This window comes from Myotis daubentonii, chromosome 3, assembly GCF_963259705.1.
Source record: "Myotis daubentonii chromosome 3, mMyoDau2.1, whole genome shotgun sequence".
NCBI lineage: Eukaryota > Metazoa > Chordata > Mammalia > Chiroptera > Vespertilionidae > Myotis > Myotis daubentonii.
This window is the reverse complement of record NC_081842.1, coordinates 6,477,401-6,496,726: the sequence shown is the minus strand read 5'-3', so window position 1 is coordinate 6,496,726 and position 19,326 is coordinate 6,477,401. Positions and strand designations below refer to the sequence as shown.

The window sequence follows — 19,326 nt, the reverse complement described above, 5'->3', positions numbered from 1 at the left end:
CGATGTGTTCCAGGCTGCCCTGAGCAGGTGGCCTGGTGCAGAGCTCCCCCCAGTGCCGGGCCCAGGAATGACAGTCCCAGCGCCCAGGTAGGTGGGAAGCAGGGCCGGGCAACTCGGAGTCCCGTGCCCACACCGGGTCGGGGTCCTAAGGGTCGCACCAGGGAGAGTGGCAGCGGAGGCACAGGAGCCCAGGGCAGTCGCAGGATGGGGCCGGGGTGTCACAGGAGGGCCCAGCGCGGGCAGGAACCTGGGCAGGCTGGCTGGGAGTGCTCCCGCGGCTTCACAGTGAATTAAGACAACATCGCCATGAACGTGTGGTCATTCCAGCCGGAGTAAATAAAAAGATCCAATCCAGCCCCCCCCCCCCTTTTTTTTAAATACAGGAATCCTTTGTGCACGAGAGAGTTTACAACGTAAAGAAAACGATCTTAGTGTCCTGGCTGCTGAGACAGCCAGGGGATATTTATCCTCTTGCTGTTCTAAGGGCAGAGGTCTAAGACACAGGCGTGCGCAGGGCCCTGCTCCCTCTGAAGGCTCCAGGGAGACTCCGGTCCGCCCTCCCCCAGCACCTGCTGGCTGCTGGCCATCTCGGGGTTCCCTGGCTGTCGAAGCATCACCCCATCTCTGCCTTCATCTTCACGGGGCCTTCTCCCGGTATGTGTGTCCAAACTTCCCCTTTTATTAAGGAGGACACTAATTATATTGCCCAGGGCCCACCCTACTCTCACTCATTACAATGCAAGGACCTTATTTCTGAATAAGGTCACATTTGGAGGTGCTGGGGGTTAGAATTTTGGGGCGACAAAATGGGATTCACCTGGAGCCTGAGCCAAGGTCTCAGGCGTTCTTCTGCAGACTGCTCTGCGGGGAGGGACCCCAGCGCCTGAGGGCCCACTGCCCAGGCCGGGCGGCCAGCAGCCCCTTCCTCAGGGCCCCCAGCCCTGTGCTGGGTTCACAGGCCTTGTGTTCCTGCTCTTCCCGAACGGCCAGAGGAGACCTCTACAGGTGGCTCACTCTTCGCTTGACCCAGAAAACCCCACAAACCCCTGCAGATCCGGAGGTTCAAATCTTCATGTTCATTGTGAGGACCCTCGTGAAACTGGCCAGGCCCTCAGGGTAGGCATCTCCGAGAGCCACCAAGTCTCTGAAGGATGTCCCTTTTCAGAAGCAATGGGTGCCATTCTGTTGTGACGATGGTGGAGCTGGTAGGTGTGCCCAGGCCTAACAGCGGGGCCGGACAGGGTCGGTGGCCCAAAAAGGGTGCTGAATTTTTGCTGCACGTGCTTCACAATGCGGAGAGCAATGCTGGACTCGAGGGTTGAGATGTAGATTCTCTGGTCACTGAGAACATCCAGGTGGACAAAGCTCCCAACTTACAGAGCTCATGGGCGGATGCACCCACACAAGCTCCCCCGCCAGCCCCCCCCCCCCCGCCCCCGAGAGGATCCCACTGGAAAGAGCAGGTGGTTCCTGGACTAAGGGTGGTGGCAGAGAAGAAAAAGATGCCCTGGGAGAAATTGAGGAAATAAAAACTATGGCGCGGGAGTAAATTCAGAATCAAATGCATGCTAATATAAGTAAAAAAACACACACCCCACAGTCATTGTAGTCCTGTATCGCGGATATTTACCGCACCCACTGCCACACTGTGGACACGCCCCAGGCTGGGCCTGGCGACAGGTGTGAGGGGATGGGGCTCACAGGGAGCCCTGGGCATGTGCATTCTGCTCTCTGGCTTCTGTGCCTGACAGGGACCCTCCTCTGGCCTGGCTGCGTGCTCAGGGCCCAGTCGCAGCTGCCCGGTGGCCCAGGTGTAACTACTGAGGGAGAAATCAGTGCTGTTGTAAGCCACTGAGGTTGGGTGGTTTGATATGGCCAGGATGCTGAAATCCAGGGTGCCATGTGCTACCATGTTTTTCAAAGGATTCCTGCTGATAAAAATGCTTGGACTCATTCTTCTACCCTAATTCTCCCATCTTACACATGAGGAACTAGAGGCTCAGAGAAGCGATATTACCCTGGCACCAAAGTCCCCTCGCTTTCCTGGTAGCCGGGCTTGGAAAGACGGTTAGAATGAGCGCTTGGCCATGACCCGGTGGTCTTAATCCCAAATCAGATGCATCATGGGACACGCTTCTAAGAGCGTGCGTATCTCCCATATGTGGCTCTCGATGCGCCTTCTGGAAAGCCCGGCGTACACTGTACAGTTGTCCTCCTGAGGCCAGACCCTCCATGCCCTCGGAGCTCTGGCAGTGACACCCCTGCAAGAAGGCAGAGGCTGTGTTCCTGCACCCCCAGCGGCCAAAGGCAAGAGGTGCCCAGGTTTGTCCATGAAAAGGGTAAGCTCACGCACCCACGGGAAGAGTTCAAGGGCTCAACTGGCGCTGACCAGGGCAGTTTTGCCACGCCCTCTGACCATTGCTCCTTCTCCTGGGAGATGACTGTCCCGTAAGAGGGTGTGCTCGATGATCATGGAATCAAGGCTTTCTCTCTTGACTACAGGGTCAAGCTTAGATCTGATCTAAAATAACTCCACACTCACAAGCAGGGGTTACTTTCCCCCATCGCTCTCCGTTCCAGGTTAAACCCCCTCATTGAACAATTTCCATTCATTTTAGTCTTCCTGCTCATTAATATCTTCACTGTATGAATATTGGCATAAAAATACTGTGTGCCAAGATTTCATGCATGTAGCAAATATTGGTTGGTTGACGACAAAACCCATAAAATCAAATATTGACTGTTTGATAAGATTCGTGGGCCATTCCATGATTCATCTGTCTATAAAAATAAACACATTTATTAAGTCTGCACAATGTTAGCTTAGCTCTTTCGGTACACAGCCGTCTATCTGTATTTCTGCAGGCCAGCCCGGGTATCTGTTCTTTGCAGCATCAGAGTGGTTGATCTGTGCAGAGGAAAGAAAAGAATTGTATTTATTTGCTAATCCACAAATATTGAATGTGTCATTTATGAGCAAAGTCCTATAGCTGACAAATTCCCTTCTAGGATTAGTCACTTCCTAGAATGGATTTTGCCCCAACCCACTCTGGGTACTTGATTTTCTCTCAACGTGCTTCCTAATACAATTTGACCCAGGTGTTAACGAAGCTCCGGAACTTTCTGCAATGATGTAAGTGTTCTGTGATCAACACTGTCCAATAGAGTATCCACTAGGCATGCTTGGCTATCAAGTACTTGATATGTGTCCAGTGTGAGTGAGGAACTGAATTTTAAGTTCTATTTAACTTTAATAAATGTAATGCAAATTCAATAAATGTAGTAAGTTTAATAAATGTAAATGCAAATTTGGTTCGTAGCTGCTGTATTGAACAGCATAGCTCTAACATTTAGTTTTCATTCTTTGGGAGTAGGACTACTCGAATATGTTACTGCAGAATTCCTAGCTCAGCAATGTGTGTCCGTATTGATGCGTGGTCAGTCCTTTATATCTTCAGTTCTTTCGCAGATAATGGAGTGCCTTAACTTAATGCTTAGAAGGAATAATATGCATTCCAAATGTTGGAATTCTAGTTGTCTATCTTTTTTATTTAACATCTTTGAGATAGAACTTACATACTATAAAATACACCCAAAGTGTTCACTTCAATGGCTTTTAGTATATTCACAGATATGCAACCATCGCGGTCCATTTTGGAGTATTTTCCTCACCTGGAAAAGAAACCACGGACCCATACGCAGTCAGTCCCCGTCCCCACAGCCCTAGGCGCTCACTAGTCCACTTTCTGTCTCTCCGGGCTTCATCTGTTCCAGAAATTTCATATACTGGGAAATGAAATGAGCAGTATGTGGTCTTTTGTGTTTGGTTTCCTTGGCTTAGCATGTTTTCAAGGTCCATCCATGTTGTAGCATGTATCAGGACTTCATTTCTTTACATGGCTGAATAATATTCCAGGCTATACCCCACTTTAAAAAATATATTTTTATATATTAATAAGACATGTGGGCTGTTCCTACTTTTGTTTTTTATGAATAAGGCTGCTATGCACATTCATGTATAAGATTTTGTGTGAACATGTTTTTGCCCTCTTGGGTATACAGTATATCTAGGAGTGGGATTGTTAGGTCACATGGTAAGTACATGCTTAATTTTTTGAGGAACAGCCAGAATATTTCCCAAAGCAGCAGTATTTTTAGATTTTTTCTCGAAAGTGTCTGAAGGTTCTACATTCGCCACATCCTTGTAAACACTTCTTACGATTTTTAAAAAAATTACAGCCCTCCGCATGAGGCTCTGTTTCTTTAAAAAATGTTTTCATTGATTTCAGAGAGGATGGGAGAGGCAGAGGGGGAGACAGACGGAAGCATCATCAGTTGGCTGCCTCCTGCACGCCCCCTACTGGGGATGGAGCCCGCAACCAGGGCATGTGCCCTGACCGGGAATTGAACCCTGACCTCCTGGTTCATAGGTCAATGCTCAACCACTGAGCCACACCAGCTGGCTTCTATTTGTCTTCTTCCCAGACTCGTCACCATGCAGACAGCGCAAGCAGGGGACTGGGACCAAACGTAAGTGAGAAGCAACCCGTGGACACGCAAATCTCTGCCTCTTTGAATTCCTAGCTCGAGGAAAGGAGCCCCTTTGCCCAGGAAGGGTCAGAGGGCTCACCCCTTGGCAGGCAGCCGGCTCCCACTTCCGAAGCCCCGGTGTTTTGGCCCCGGATCCGGAGAGCAGCACCCTCTGAAACAGGCTGTGCCATCGTCCCCAGAGGCGTCAGCTCATAAACCCCATGACATGTCCCCAACCCTCCGCTGCGATTTTCACAGGCCGTGGAGCTAATGCATGAGAATGCCATTCCTTTGCTATTTACTTTTCTTCGATAAACGACAGGCCTTCAAGTCAAACATGAACAAGTTACAATGAAAGCCTTTATCCGGTGTTTGGTGCCTGCCCTCCCATCTTATTTTGTTAATCCATTGATTTGTTAGAGCGTGAAAGGGAGGGGGCGCGGAGAGAAACATTGATGTGACAGAGACACATCGATTGGTTGCCGCCAGCATAAGCCCCAACCAGGCTGGGGGTGGAGCCTGAAACCAAGGTACTCGAATCGAACCCAGGACCTTTCAGTCCACGGGCGAACGCTCTACCCAGTGAGCCAAACCGGCTAGAGCTGGTGCACAACTATTTTAAATGCTTCGGGCGCACAGGCCAGTGGTCTCTGAGCTGCATTAGCAGTAAGCACTGTTCCCTTCCCCACACAGAGCCAAAGCAGAGAGAGGCCTGTGTTGGCCCCAGCGTGATGCAATCAGTCTCAACAGCCCACTGAGAATTTTCTACTTTTTTGTTTTGTTAATCCTCACCCGGAGGATATTTTTCCATTGACTTTTAGGGAGAGTGGAAGAGAGAGGGAACGAGAGAGAAACATCAATGTGAGAGAAACACATCCATCGGTTGTCTCCCGCCCGAGTCCTGACCAGGGGAGGAGCCTGCAACCAAGGAATCAAACCCGAGGTTCAATGCTGATCTAAGGGGAAGGGTTCCGTTCTCAGCACGGACGGTTTCACCCATGACACACCCAGCACCTACCGAGTGGAAGGTGGGATTTTCCCAGATGTAGGAACGAGGAGCCCTGAGCGGAGGGGCGAGCACTCAGACCAGGTGCCCCACCCCCCACATGGCCCTGGCGGCACACACTCTACGCAGGGACGTAGTTAGAGACGGGGAGTTGTAACCGACTGGCCACCTTTCAAATGACAGCCCCTGCTACCCTAACCACCTGTGGGAAGGGACATTTAAAAACCACTCACCCTGTGTACGTTGGCATGGTGACAGATGGTTACTAGACTGCGTGTGGTGAGCACGTTGTTCGGTGTACAAATGCTGCACCCCTATATTGTACACCTGACACTAATGTAATATCGTATACCAACTATACTTTTAAAAAACAGTGACGGCAACCACTCACCTTCTCTCTCTCGATTCCTGCAGGAAGTTCAAAGCCCTTCGCTGTGAGAAATACCCAGCTGGACCTGAACTGCATGTTCCTGATTTCTTTGCTTCCAAGCGCTTCTATGGTCTTCTTGGCGTCCTCCTGCAGTCTGGGGGACAGAGGAGAGCGACTGAATGTCTCCCGTGAGGACTCCTGTGTGTCCCACTGTGTTTGTCCCAGCACAGAGGTCTCCAAAGCCACTCATTTCCTGGGGCGGGGGGGGGGGGGGTGGTGGTGGTGGTGTAGGAGGCGGGGTGAACAGGAGGACAGGGCGCCCAAACTGGCTGCGTGGGTCAGATTTCTAGTCACTGCTGGGCACAGCCACGCACACTCACCGGCTGCTGCCATCATCATGGGTCACCATGAAGAGCAGGGACTTCGCAGGCGCGCCCTGAATGAACTTGGTCATGGGTCCGGAGTAATCTGTCGGGTCAATGCAAACCAGTTTTAGGAGCGCCGTTGGCTGAGGCTCTTGCCCTACGTGCTGCACCTCCCTGCCCTCAGCGTCCCTAGCCACTGCGATCCTGATTCCTGGAGCTCCTCCCTGGACCAGGCATACGGCCCGCAGCTGCTGGGCTTCCGCGTGGGACCGTCCGAGGTCAGAGCACGATCGGATCCGGAAGATGCTACTGATCAACTCGACACCAGCAGCCACTTTGGTGGCACAGGCAGCGCGCTCTGCAATGACTCAGGCAGCCCCCACCCACGTGTGTGCATCCCAGATCGGAGTGGCTCAGGCACGGATGTGCAGGACAGAGACAGGAATGCAGGCCCGGCCTTGCCTGGGGAAGTCTTGGCTAAGGGCCTGCCTACGTCCTACAGGATAAAAGAAAGGAGACCTCTGACCCTACTCTACCCCTGGGGCTGGGTGCTGATCGTTGTTGCCTGAAGCCAATTCCAGCATGACAGCAGGGCTGCATCTGGGAATGGCTGATGGCTTTCCCCAAACCTGAAAAGGGATGATTGCTTGCTGCCAGACAGCTCAGGGCATCTTAATCTACATGTTATTGCCTCCTACTGGCCAAACACCTGAACAGCCGTAGGCTAATTCTCCCCCATTCTGACAATGGACTCTGTACCAAACCCTGACCCTTTGAAGTGTATCTCCACCTCGCCTCAGAACAATCTGTGTTAATAAAAAGCATGGGGTCCTGAGACTAAGGAGATCTTAGTTTCTTAAGCGAGGCTCCTCTGACTCCTAAATGCCTTTCAAAATTATATTGCGTCTCTGGACTCTTTAAGTTACTCACAGCCCCTTTTCCAGGTGGCTGAACCCTTCTAGATGCTGGAACGAGAACCCCGGCAAGTTGTGCTGAAGTTACTGCCAAGTAAACATGCACCATTCCCACCGAGAGGCACGGCATTTCTCGTGACTCTCCTTCGTCTTACAGAGGCTTGTTAACAACTCTCAGGGCTGGTATATCCTGACAGGCAACATGTCCCAGACCCAGTGCCCAGAATGGAGTGACGCTGAAGGAGAGCGGGGGTCGCGGGGGTCGCAGGGGTCGCGGGGCCTGGGAAGGAGCACACAGGTCCAGCGGGCACCAGGCCCAGGACGGGAATCCCGATGATATTCAGGCCGGATGCTGATTGCGTTATTTTACAGAGATTTGATTTGAAACTGTCTCTTCCCATTATCCAAGGAGGGGAGGGAAGGAGAAGGTTCAGGACAAGTGTGGCCAGAGGAAAGGAATTTTCTAGCGAATGCCTTCAAACGGAATGACATGAACCCAGAGACCAAGAGGACTGATGGAGGGACGACCGTTCTAGAATACGCAACACGAACTTCTGGCAGTTTTCTTAGCAGACAGCTTAGTAAGAACGTTTGGCAATTTTGCTTGTGTTTTTTAAAATCTTGATTTATGTTTAGAACTCATTTAAATGTTAACAGGAAAAGAGTTTTCTTACCTCCTTCATACATATCAAAATACCGCGCTTCTATCACTTTCCCAGTCACATCTGAAAAGAAAAGGAACAGCTTTTAACCGAAAGTGCGTGGGGACTCGGTGTGCATCCGTGGCGCCAGAGTTCTCAGCGTGGCCTGTTCTGTCCCCGTCTCTTTCCTGGGAGCCTAAGATGCGCTGCCTGCCCTGGTGCTGCCGATGTGGATGTGGGGGGTCAGAGAGACGCTCCTCCGCTGCCCTGGCTGCCTTCCGGCTGCTTCCCGCCAGATTCCATCCTACGCTTTCCTGTTGCACCTTCCTCTTCCCACACAGACCCCAGAGTTCCCGCCCCAGGGCTCTCTGCTGTGTGCTGCAGGCTCCCCTCCAGATCACCAGGATGGGCACCTTCTGCCTTGGGTTCCTGCAGCCGCCCTGTCACTGGCCCACGTGCTCAGCTTGCTTTCAGAGACACCCCAAACCTGCGATCGTCAGGGTCCCCAGTGGCGGTCATCTTTCCCAGGCCTAAGGGGAGGCCGAGCTTGGCTTCCCTGGAGGCCCTCGTCCCTTCTATCACACAGAGGCAGCAACTGGCAGATGTGTCGCCTTCTGCTGGGCCACCAGGAATCTGAGAGCCAAAGTGGGGCCCAGGTCTGCTCCTCTGGTCTCACCCGCCTCTGCCAGTCCTCCTTGTTTTGTCTTAAAAATCTATATTTGGTTTCACTGTGTGTTCTTTGGAACTACAAATAATCTGTAAAGTGAGGCATTGTAAAAGTAGTTAAATATATAATTTTAAAAACGCATCAAAATATAAACCTAGACTAGACTGAGTGCAAAAACCATCAAAAACCCAAGGTATCTGGGAAAAATCCCATCAGAGTCTTTAGAAAAGTTTTAAAGAAAATATTTAATAACTTACAATTGACAATGGCAATATTTATTCCTCTCCCAACATTTCCAATCTTTTCTCCTATGAGCCTGAAATGTAAATAAACATTAGTCAAAGGACTCCTTTCTTACCAAGCCCAGGGGAAGCTCCCCCCCCCCCCCCCAAGATCTTCTCCTGGCAGTCGCTACCACTACCATAGTCACTGACAGACAGTTGCTGCCAATACCATTGTCACCTACTGCACACCCTCCCTCGCTGACATGCCCTGACAGTCACCCCGACACACATCTTCCCCAAGTCCCTCAGGGAACCTGGAAGCTGCACTGAATCTTATAATTTAGACAAATGTCCAGGGAGAAGACAATCTCAGATTTGTTTAGCACAGGCTTTTTACAAACTTTTTTTTTCCCACCGAGTCCTCAACCACCTCATGAGCGTTCATTGTTCAGCTTTATTAATCTGAAGGGAAGGGGTGGGCCATGAGAGATGTTTTTTTGTTGCTTTTTAAAATTTTGCTTTTACTCTATGGCTATAGTTTCTTTGTTTTGTTACAGGTCATACATTAACTAAGGTACAGGCATGTTTAAAAATGCCCTTTTAATAAATGTAAAGACAAAATATAGAGAAAATCTTTACAACACCAATATATAAAGGATCTTATAAATCAATAAAAATGGCCAAGAGATATGAAAAGATAGTTCATAAAAAAATAAACACAAGGACTCAGCATAAAGAGATCCTCAATTCACTCATGGCAAGAGCAATAACAAAGTAAAAATCTGACCCGAAACCCGAGCTTCGTCTCACACAATGGCAACTGTCAAAGTATTTGCCCACATGTTGTGTTTGGACAGACGGCGGGGAAACAGCCATGCTCGTCAAGGCTACTCTGAGTCCTCTGAGAAGCAGAGAGCAGAGCAGGACTGAACGCACAAGAGCCTTCATTAGGGGAAAGGCCTCCGAGGGAAGAAGGGGCGGGGCCGGGAACTGGGGAGAGCCGGTCAGACCACATTGCAAGTCCAAGCGGAAGTGAAGACAAGAGAGAAGCAGCTAGGGTGGACCAGGCCGCCCTGCAGTCTCCCGAGAGCTCAGCAAGGCCAGGGCCCCCCTGGAGCTTGTCTCCCAGGAATGGGCCTGCCTGGGACCACCGGTGCCGGCAGACTCTCTCCTTCACCAAACCCTACCCAGGCTCCCCAGAGCTCTTTTTCAACGAGGCCCAACTTTTGGACTCCCGCGTTTATCTCTGCATTGTCCAGCTTTAGCAAGAATTCTGCTAAGTCGGGTTAACTAGAACCCCCCGCCTTTGATATCTGATCACCTTCCTTATTGATTGGGCTCCTCATCCTCCACTCCCCACCCTGGTGATTTCTGACCTCCTGAGCCCACCTTCAGCAAGGAACCTGCTAGATTAGTTTAGCCAGAATTCCCTCCACCCAGGTGCTTCGTTCCTCTTAGTAATTTCCTGTTCACTGACCGCACCCCGCTCCTTAGCTATGATTCCCACTTACTGTGTTCAGAGTTAAGTCCAATCTCTCCCTCCCACTACAAGACCCCGCCGCAGAGGTCCCTGTAGTGGGTGCCATGGCCCACCTTGAATAAAGTCTGCCCTACCATCATCAACAAGTGTCATAAATACTTTTTATATTATGTTTTATTTAAATACTAGAGGCCCGGTGCGTGGTGGAGGGCGTGACCTGTGGGGATCGGCTGCTGTGGGAGTGCCGCTCATCCTGGTCAGCTGAGCGGCACTCCCACTGTGGGAGCGCACTGACCACCAGGGGGAAGCTCCTGCATTGAGCATCTGTCCCCTGGTGGTCAGTGTGCGTCATAGCGACTGGTTGACCGGTCGTTCTGGTCGTTCCGCCGTTGGGTCACTGGGCTTTTACTATATACAATATTTTTATTGATTTCAGAGAGAAGAAGGGAGAGGGAGAGAGAGGTAGAAACATCAATGATGAGAGAGAATCACCGACTGCCTGCCTCCTGCACACCACCCACTGGGGACCGAGCCAGCAACCTGGGCATGTGCGCTGACTGGGAATTGAACCGCAATGCTTAATCACCGGAGCAGCTATGGAAGCATGGCCTCAAGCACGTGCTATAAATTTCAGAATGCAGCTATGGGGCCTCTGGGTCTGGAGACCTGAGAAGCGCATTCCCACGGTTGGTTACCACACTCGAACATTGCCGGTCGGAGGCTAACTATGGTTCCAGGCAATGACCTCAAAATTTGAAGTAGAGATCGTTTCTAATTTAGAAATGTATACTCAGAAAACTATCCCTTCATTGTGAGGGGAATTGACTATATTTTAAACATGAAGAATCTTTAAAAACTTTACCTCTCCTTCTACCCTCTTCTTGGGATGTTAATAGAGGATGTACTCCAGCAAAACACGGGAGGAAACAGAAAGTGAGATGTGTATCCTGGAAATGGGGGCTGCAACTCCAGAGAGGGAGGCAAAGGTCACCCGAGGCTGATGGTGGAGAGGGATGCCCGGTGCCCGGTGCCAGCTGCGCCAGCCTCAAGAGCAGCCTGGCCCCCTGCAGTGCAATAGAGATCGCCCCATATCAGGGACCAGTACGAACAGAGTCCTTTTTAAATGGGGAAATTTGGACCCGGATACACAGAGGGACATGATGCAGACACGGGAAAAGACCACCACCTACAGCCCAGTGCAGGGGCCTGGAGCAGGTACTCCCTCCACCCTCACAAGGAGCCAGTCCTGCCCACTCCTCCATCTTGGATGCCAGCCTGCTGACTGGGGAGAGACACATTCCTGTTGTTTGGGCACCAGCCTGTGCTCTTTGTGTGGCAGCCCCACCGCAGTGAGCGAGTTCACCTGAGGCTAGGACAGCTCCAAGCTCAGGGTTTACTTAGGCTCTCTCGTGGGCAAGGTAGTCACACAGACCTGCAACCAGGAGGTGTGGGCTGAGAAGGGAAGCCACACCTGCCTTAATCCATGAGGATCATATAACAAAATGGAAGAAAACCTGCGTTCTGTTCCCATGACTTGGAAGGGCCATGACACGTGTTCAGAGAAGGCCACGGAGTATGAGCTAAGGCTTGTCTGACCTGCTGCCAGATGAGAGTTCAACACTGGGACACAGCCTCAGTCCACATCCTCCCAGGGAGCACAGCTGGCACTCTCAGTGCCCAGATGCTCCCAGCCTTTGCCCAGGGTCAAGGACGGGCCCTTCTCTGCTGGGGGCAGACTGGCTGCTTGGTCAGCCTGAGAAGGGAAGGGATCAGGAGGCTCTGTTTTCCTTCCTCTCGTTGCTACTTACAGCTCATCCTCAAAGCAGATTTTGGCGTACTTGTCCCTGCCCCCGCCGCTGAGCAACCTGTAAGCGTAGGTGTTCGGGGGGCATGGGGACCAGTGGTCACATTTTTGCCTCTTGGGGGCCGGGGCTGTAATGAACAAGAACATAACAGGTCGTGCGATGATTTATCGGAGGGGCCCGCTGTTCGGCCAAGAACAATGGTGCTCTGCCCTGGGACTCACACCTGCATGGCCCAAGGTCGTGGCCAGAAACAGGAGTGGGGAAGGGGTCACCAATAGGAATGGTGGCCGCCAATAGGAGCTTCAGAGAGTCCCCTAAAGTCACGAAGTTAATTTAATCTGCTTTTGTCTTAAAATAACAAATATACAAAAGGGAGGGGATGTTTTGCAGGTGGAACAAGTTTAAGAGTTGGGAATCACTGCCTATGGCTGGCTATTCAACTGACATCCTTGGCATACGACGGAGGGAGACAGAAACCATGGCAACGAGCCCTTCGAAACGCCCGGCGTCAGAGGCAGCTCCTAGGGGAAGCTGTGTCCAGGAGAGACTTCTGGTTTTGTGGGGAAATAGGGAAAATGAGAGAGCGAGCCCTCTGAGGGTGGCTCCTGTGCTCTGCTCAAGCCGCGGCTCCCGTGGAGCTGGGCCCCACCTCAGGCTGCACGCAGTTAGTCTACTGATTCCGGGCAAGTTCTCTGTGAAAACCTTATCAAATACAGACAACCCTGTCACAGTCGATTCCTAGAAAGTGGTTTTTTTGCTTGTTTGGTTGGTTTTGCCATAAAAGGTAATTCAATCTGAGAAGGAATGGCTTTTATAAAAATAGTTTATCATTACTCCGTTCTCTATATTTGTGCAAATTGATTTTTAATAATTTACTCCTGTGTTGAAAATATACCAGCATATCTGTTCACAAGATCTTGAAAAGGAGTACAGATTATTCTTCGTGTCCGCACATTACCAAATGTCATTTTTCATGGCTGTTTGGTCATTTCACCTCATTCCCAATTTGAGTTGTATTCCAAACAAACACATTTTTATTTAACACAGCCTGCACGTGAAGTTTTTCTGTTTGTTTCCCTAACATGGGGTGAGTGGGGGGTTGGAAAGGAAGGAAACGGAAGATGTTATCTCCTCCCCCTCGTCATCGTCACCAACGTAAAATGGCCAGAACCCACTGCCAACCCGGAGCCCGGCCGCAGCTACTAGCGGGCTGTGACCCGGACACTGACCTTTGAGGACGGGCCTCTCCCGGATGCTCCGGATGCTGTAGATGGCACTGGACAGGGGCACGTCCGGGACGAGCTGTGCCAGCAGGTACCCGGAGTACCAGGCGCACACGGAGGCGAAGATGAAGAGCACGGCTCTCAGGGCGCCTGCGGACAGACATGCGGGTGTGGATGCTCAGGACAGTGGCCACCAGGCAGCCCTGCCCCCCCACTCTCCTAGCGCCCCCCCCAACCATGGGTGTCAGTAGGGTGCTCCTGGGAGGTGGGGGCAGACGAGGGCCCAGGGCTGCTTTAATGAGCCAACACGCGTGACGACTTAGTAGACTTTGCTGGGGGCAGGCATTTGAGGTAGACAGACGCAGACACCACGAACAAGATATGAGTGTTTTCCAGGCCGTGCTTTTATGCTCACTGCTGGTTTGGGTCTCAGAACTTCCCCAGAGGCTAACGTCATCGATTCCTCAAGTGGCCTTGGGAGCCACCACACCTGACGTGGGGCCCGTCTTGCCCGGCTCAGTGGACGGGTGGGGGCAGGCGTCAGCTCTCTGGGGCTGGCCCTCCATTCCACATGTACTGTCCCACCTGCACTGCACCGGCCAGCTCTGCCAGGTGTTCTAGCGAACGATGGAGCCTAGAGGAGTTGTTGGAACTCCCCAGGTCATAGCTGGTCAGCGGCACATGCGGGCGGCCTCCAGGCTTGTGGCTGGCGGCTGAAGAGAGGGCGGCCGGTAGGGGGCGGCCGGTAGGGGCTGCCCTCCTGAGCTGCAGGGTCTGCACTAACTGCTGGGGGTCAGAGCTGCACTGAATTGTGGGACACCTGGATGCTGTCAGGGGCTTGGTGTCTCCCCACCCAGCACCCTGAGCAGGGACAGGTGGGCAGTTCTCCCAGCCCCCCTTTTCCAAGTTCACAGGCATTGACAGAAGCAGGCCTCCAACCCGCCAGCACCCCCCCGCCCCCCAGGCTTCCTCCTCTCCAGGCGGTGGCGACACGCAAACCTGCGTCTGTCACTGTCCGAGCTCAGCCCTGACCTCAGCTCTGCCGTTGCCTGCACCTGCAGGTCTCCCCTCCCCTGAGCGCGGCGGTGGTCCCCCCCCGCTGCTGTGTCTGATGGAGTCTGTATGCGCTCGTGGGCTCACTAGCTCAGGCAGCGGTGCCCATGGAGCTGGACGCTTCCATTTCCCCTCGACGGTTCGGTCTTTTTCCGAGTGCGTATTTCAGCATCAATGCTTTTTTCTATTTTCCAAACCACGCACCCCCCAAGATTGTTAGAACGTTACACAGGAGGGCTTCCTCATGCGAACTCCCTGGACCATGTGGCCACTGCCGTTTCTCGGACTTGGGGGGCGTCTCACAGCTGGAAAAAGCAGCCACAGAAAGCAGAGGAGAGCCCTGGGTCTGGAGGTCGCTTTCCTGGAATCCTGTTGGCGCTGTGGCAGGCGCGGTGACCCGCTGCAGCTGTGTGTGGCCTCTTCTGCTGTACGGCTTTGTCGGCGTCTGTCCTCTGCTTCAGGACGCGCTCCTGCACGGATCCCAACCCATCGACCCACCCCCTCCTCCTCTTCCAGGCTCTCCCAGCCTGCCAGGACCCCACTCTGGTGCAGCCCCGTGGCCTGCACGGGCGCCCTCATGGCAGCCATTCGCACACCTTGTTGGTGTGGCACACCAAGGGCCCCCTCCCTCCAGGACTGCCCTCACACCCAGGATGGTGCATGGCCCACAGAATGTTCTGGAAAGTGCTGTTGGTGGGTGACCACTGGAGTCCCAGAGCCAGCCTCAATGGTGAGGTTCAGCGGAAACAACAGCCGCTGCGTAAGTCACAGCTGGACCCCTTCATCCAAGTGTCATATTTGAAGAAGGCCATTGGCCAGCCATTGGCCAGCCAGAGGCCAGTCAGAGGCCAGTCAGAGGTCAGAGGACCTGCCGGTCGCACGAGGTCTTCGAGCAAAGACTTGCTGTTTGGCTTGGAGAAGCTGAAAGGGAACGTGACGCTACTCTCAGATGCGTGAAGAGCAGCCGCACGGAAGGAAGACACAGCCCTGTCACCGCTGAACAGGGACAGTAGACGGAAGTGACAAGGAGCGAAACGAAGCATGAAGGAGAAGCCCGCAGTCCTCACCAGTGGAACTAAAATCCAGGGCTGGCCGCCTGCAAGGTGGTGAGCTCCCCTCCCTGCGCACTTCCCAGGGCTCCTAGGAAGGCTGTGGGTGTCTGCGGGCTGGGAAAGGGGAGCCAGGATGGCCTCAGGGCTGGGACAGCCTGGCTTCCTGTGGTGGCTGGGGAAGCCAAGACCTAGGCCAGAGCCACCCCATGTGGGAGGGCAGGTCCCGCAGCGAGGATGGGGCACTGGCTGGTGCTGAGCCATCCGTAACCCAGGCACAGGTCTAACACAGTCACGGGAGCATCCGGGACACCAAACAGAGGCAGGCGTAGGAGCCAGGAGGTGAGGGACAGAGGCACCTGGAGAACCATGGCCAAGCCTGCCCGAGGCCCAGCCTGCCCGAGGCCCAGCCTGCCCCTGGCCCAGCCTGCCCGAGGCCCAGCCCGCCCGTGGCCCAGCCTGCCCGTGACCCAGCCTGCCCGAGGCCCAGCCTGCCCGTGACCCAGCCTGCCCGTGGCCCAGCCTGCCCGAGGCCCAGCCCGCCCGTGGCCCAGCCTGCCCGAGGCCCAGCCTGCCCCTGGCCCAGCCTGCCCGAGGCCCAGCCCGCCCGTGGCCCAGCCTGCCCGTGACCCAGCCTGCCCGAGGCCCAGCCTGCCCGTGACCCAGCCTGCCCGTGGCCCAGCCTGCCCGTGGCCCAGCCTGCCCCTAGCCTAGCCTGCCTGTGACCCAGCCTGCCCGAGGCCCAGCCTGCCCGAGGCCCAGCCAGCCCGTGGCCCAGCCTGCCCCTAGCCCAGCCTGCCTGTGGCCCAGCCTGCCCCTAGCCCAGCCTGCCTGTGGCCCAGCCTGTTCATGGGCCAACAGCTGCACCAGGAGCTCAGTCCCTGCAGGTGAACGCAGAGCAGGCGGGACACTGGGCAGCAGTAGCCCCTGGGCCGGCACAGGTCAGGGTCGGTCTTGGGAAAGGTGGAAGTCCAGGGACTCAGCGAAGGGGGGTCCTGGTCCCAGTGGGCCTGCCCTGGTGGGAGTGGTCCAGCAGCTTCAGAGGCGGGGCAGGGGGAGGAAGTACACAAAGTCCAGGAACCTTGGGTGATTCCGTAACTAGGATCCAACCTTTTCCCGAAGGTAATAAAGTCATCACCGGCTATCAGACACGGCCTCTCACGTGCTTCTACCTCAGAGCAAAGGCCAGTCCGGAGCGCAGGCAGGAAGTCGGGGAACTTCCTCCTGGAGACCCTCGATTAGTATGTGTGCCTGTGTGCATGCCTGCGTGTGCATACGCGTGTGTGCCTGTGCCTGTGTGCGTGTCCCACCCTCACCCACCTGCAGGCTCCCAGGGGTCTCAGGCTGGCCCTGGGGAAGAAGGCGATCCTCAAACTGACTCCAGGCCGGGGGACCTCAGGCCGCCGCACCCCTCCAGTCCCAGGGCCCAGTGAGAGCACCTCTGAACGCACCGCCAATGTGGGATTCCTTCAACCGACACAAACCACATGCCCTCACCCTGGAGGTGGCCCCACCTCTACCTCTTGTCCCTGAGGGGCCAGGAGGGCTGAGGGGTGGATGGACCGTACTTGGGACTTGGCTGCTTTGTGGCTCCGCGCTCTGCTGTCACCACTGTCCTAAGGGCTGGGGAACGCCACACCAGAATGCCACAGCAGATGTGCCAGGCAACCCACCTGCAAAGGCTGACATGCTGACCCTAATCCTGAGGAGGCGGGAGGGTGTGTATCACAGTTGGAAGGGGCTGGCGCGGATGCCATCCACTGACCCTGCCCGTCCTGCCCGTGAGCTGTCTCCCGGGCCAGAACTGGCGCTGGATGGATCCACCGAAACACCGCTTCCAGGAACTTTGCCAAACATTAGCTCACAAACTCAGCGGCGACACGGCTCTGAGTTTCTGCAGGTGACTTTTCTCCCACCATCCCCCACCCCAGACAAACACACCCTGGTAGCTGCAGCAAAGCTTGCCCTGCAAGGACCTCACAGCTCAGGAGTGAGTCAGGAGGCGGGGGGGGGGGGGGGAGGGGGGGCATGGGACCATATTCAGCATTTTCTACTAACTAAGCAGCAAGATGATGTTCTAAGTATGTAACAGAGAAAGAATGAAGAATTCTCCCAAGATCGCGCTGCTGAAATTCAGTGCCTGAGGGAAGTGTTTTCTTCCCCCGAAAAGATACGTATCTCCACCTGTTTATCCTACGGTCCCACACGTTACCTGCAACAGTTCTTAAATACATGGCTTTGTAGGAAACAGGACTGTTTTACACTGTCAATTAAAAAAAACCCTAACACTTGGCTTTCCGGCACTTTGGGAACAGAGCAGAAAGGTGGTGTTTAGAGCTTCCTGGACGTGACCACACTGGATGGAAGTGCTGGTCTGACACACACCGAATGGCCGGCGAGACGGGGGGTGCCCTCACAGAGGCCGAGAACTTTCCATTCCTGCACAGATACGCTGCCTTGCTCCAGGCAGAACCCAGGCTCCTTGGCGACAGAAGGAAAACAGCACCAGCAGGAGGAAGGCCGTGTGCAAGGGGCGGGCGGTTCCCGCTGACCCCAGGCCGGCTCACGGCAGAGGGCAGAGGCCACGTCAGAAAGACAGGCTTTCAGAGAGAACATGACCGAGGAAATAATTGCCTTTTCCTTTCTTCTTTCCTATTTTTCCCCAAACATCCCACCATCTCAAGTAGCTTGATAAATGGAAAAAATAAAACCAGCCTCTAAAAGCTGCTGCCGGACGGTTAGAACCCGGGACAGTGGGGCGTCCCCTGCGAACCAGACCCCACTTCTCACTCACCTCACTGCCCCCTCATTGGACCTGTGGCTGAAGACTCCTGGCTCAGCAGGGGAGTCCAAGGGGAAGTCCCCGAGTGCCTCTGACCTGCAGCTGGCAGCCCCTGCTGGCCCAGGGGGTGGGGCGGCACCCCTCAGGCACCGGCTCTCCCCTGGAAGGACCCCCACCCCAGCTCCTTGAGTCCCACTCTGTCTGCGCTCTCCCAAACCTACTTTCCAGTCCAAACATCATCCGCACTGGTCCCCCTGCCAGGAATCCCAGGGGGCCAGTGGGGACAGGCAGGGGGGAGCCCAGGGCTGCCTGCTCCGCACCCCAGCCTATTCCCTCTGGCGGCGGGGGTGGCACTTACCGGCAGCCTTCAGGTTCATGGGACAGTGGCCCCTTTTCCTCCTCTGGCGGCGGAGGTGGCACTTACCTGCAGCCTTCAGGTTCATCTTCCAGGTGCTGCTCCCTGCCCTCCTGGCCTCAGGCGGCAGCTGCCAGGTGACTGGGGACTTCCCACACGCCAGGGCCAGGGCGGAGGACCAGGCAGCACGTCCTGGGCCAGGTGGCAGGGGAGGGCGGGCAAAAGGCAGACACCAGGCCAGGCAGGTGCGGCCCAGGGAAGTGCCCGGCTGCCTGGCAGGTGCGCTGGGTAGAGCCCAACCAGCTCCCATGCAGCAGCCCCTGAGGACTCTGCTCTCTGCCCAGCACCCGGGGGCCAGAGAGAATGAGCCAGGTTTGTTCTGGAGGGGGACTCTGCTCCCCTAATGGATCATGGACCCAGCCCCCAATTGAATGTCTCACAGGGGAATTGGCTGCAAAGGTAAGATGGTGTGAGCCTTACAAACTTCCAAACGGAGCTCCCAGTGGTCCTGGGCCTCAGTGGGGCTCTTTGCTTCTCCCAGACCAGTCTCTGCCCACTGCTTTGCCAGAACCCAGCGGGTACACCACCTCCTGCTTTCTTCTTTACAGTGTGAGTGTGTGGAGGGCGGGGGCGAGTGAGGAGGGGGTGATTAGAAAATATGGGAAAGGACAATGCCCCAGGCCCCATGGTCAGTGTCAGGTCTGCAGGTCCTCTTGTTCATACAGAGGCCAGGGGGTGCCAGGGTGGGGGTCAGGCAGGTGTTTGAAGAAAGCATTCCTTTTCTTCAATGTTTCGGAATAGTTTGAGAAGGGTGGGTATTAATTCTTCTTTGAATTTTTGGTGAAAGTCACCTGTGAAGCCA

General features: G+C 54.4%; 1 protein-coding gene across 1 annotated transcript; it reads right to left on the bottom strand.

The window, feature by feature from the left end:
* Positions 1-2,772: 2,772 nt before the first annotated feature.
* On the bottom strand, positions 2,773-18,676 carry FAM3B (FAM3 metabolism regulating signaling molecule B). Its single transcript, XM_059686499.1, has 8 exons — positions 18,534-18,676; positions 13,232-13,375; positions 12,006-12,129; positions 8,751-8,809; positions 7,860-7,910; positions 6,287-6,374; positions 5,928-6,060; positions 2,773-2,908 (listed from the first exon to the last, which is right to left on the bottom strand). Exons 1-8 carry the CDS (start codon positions 18,550-18,552, stop codon positions 2,819-2,821), a joined length of 708 nt encoding a protein of 235 aa, XP_059542482.1. The 5' UTR covers positions 18,553-18,676; the 3' UTR covers positions 2,773-2,818.
* Positions 18,677-19,326: the final 650 nt, after the last annotated feature.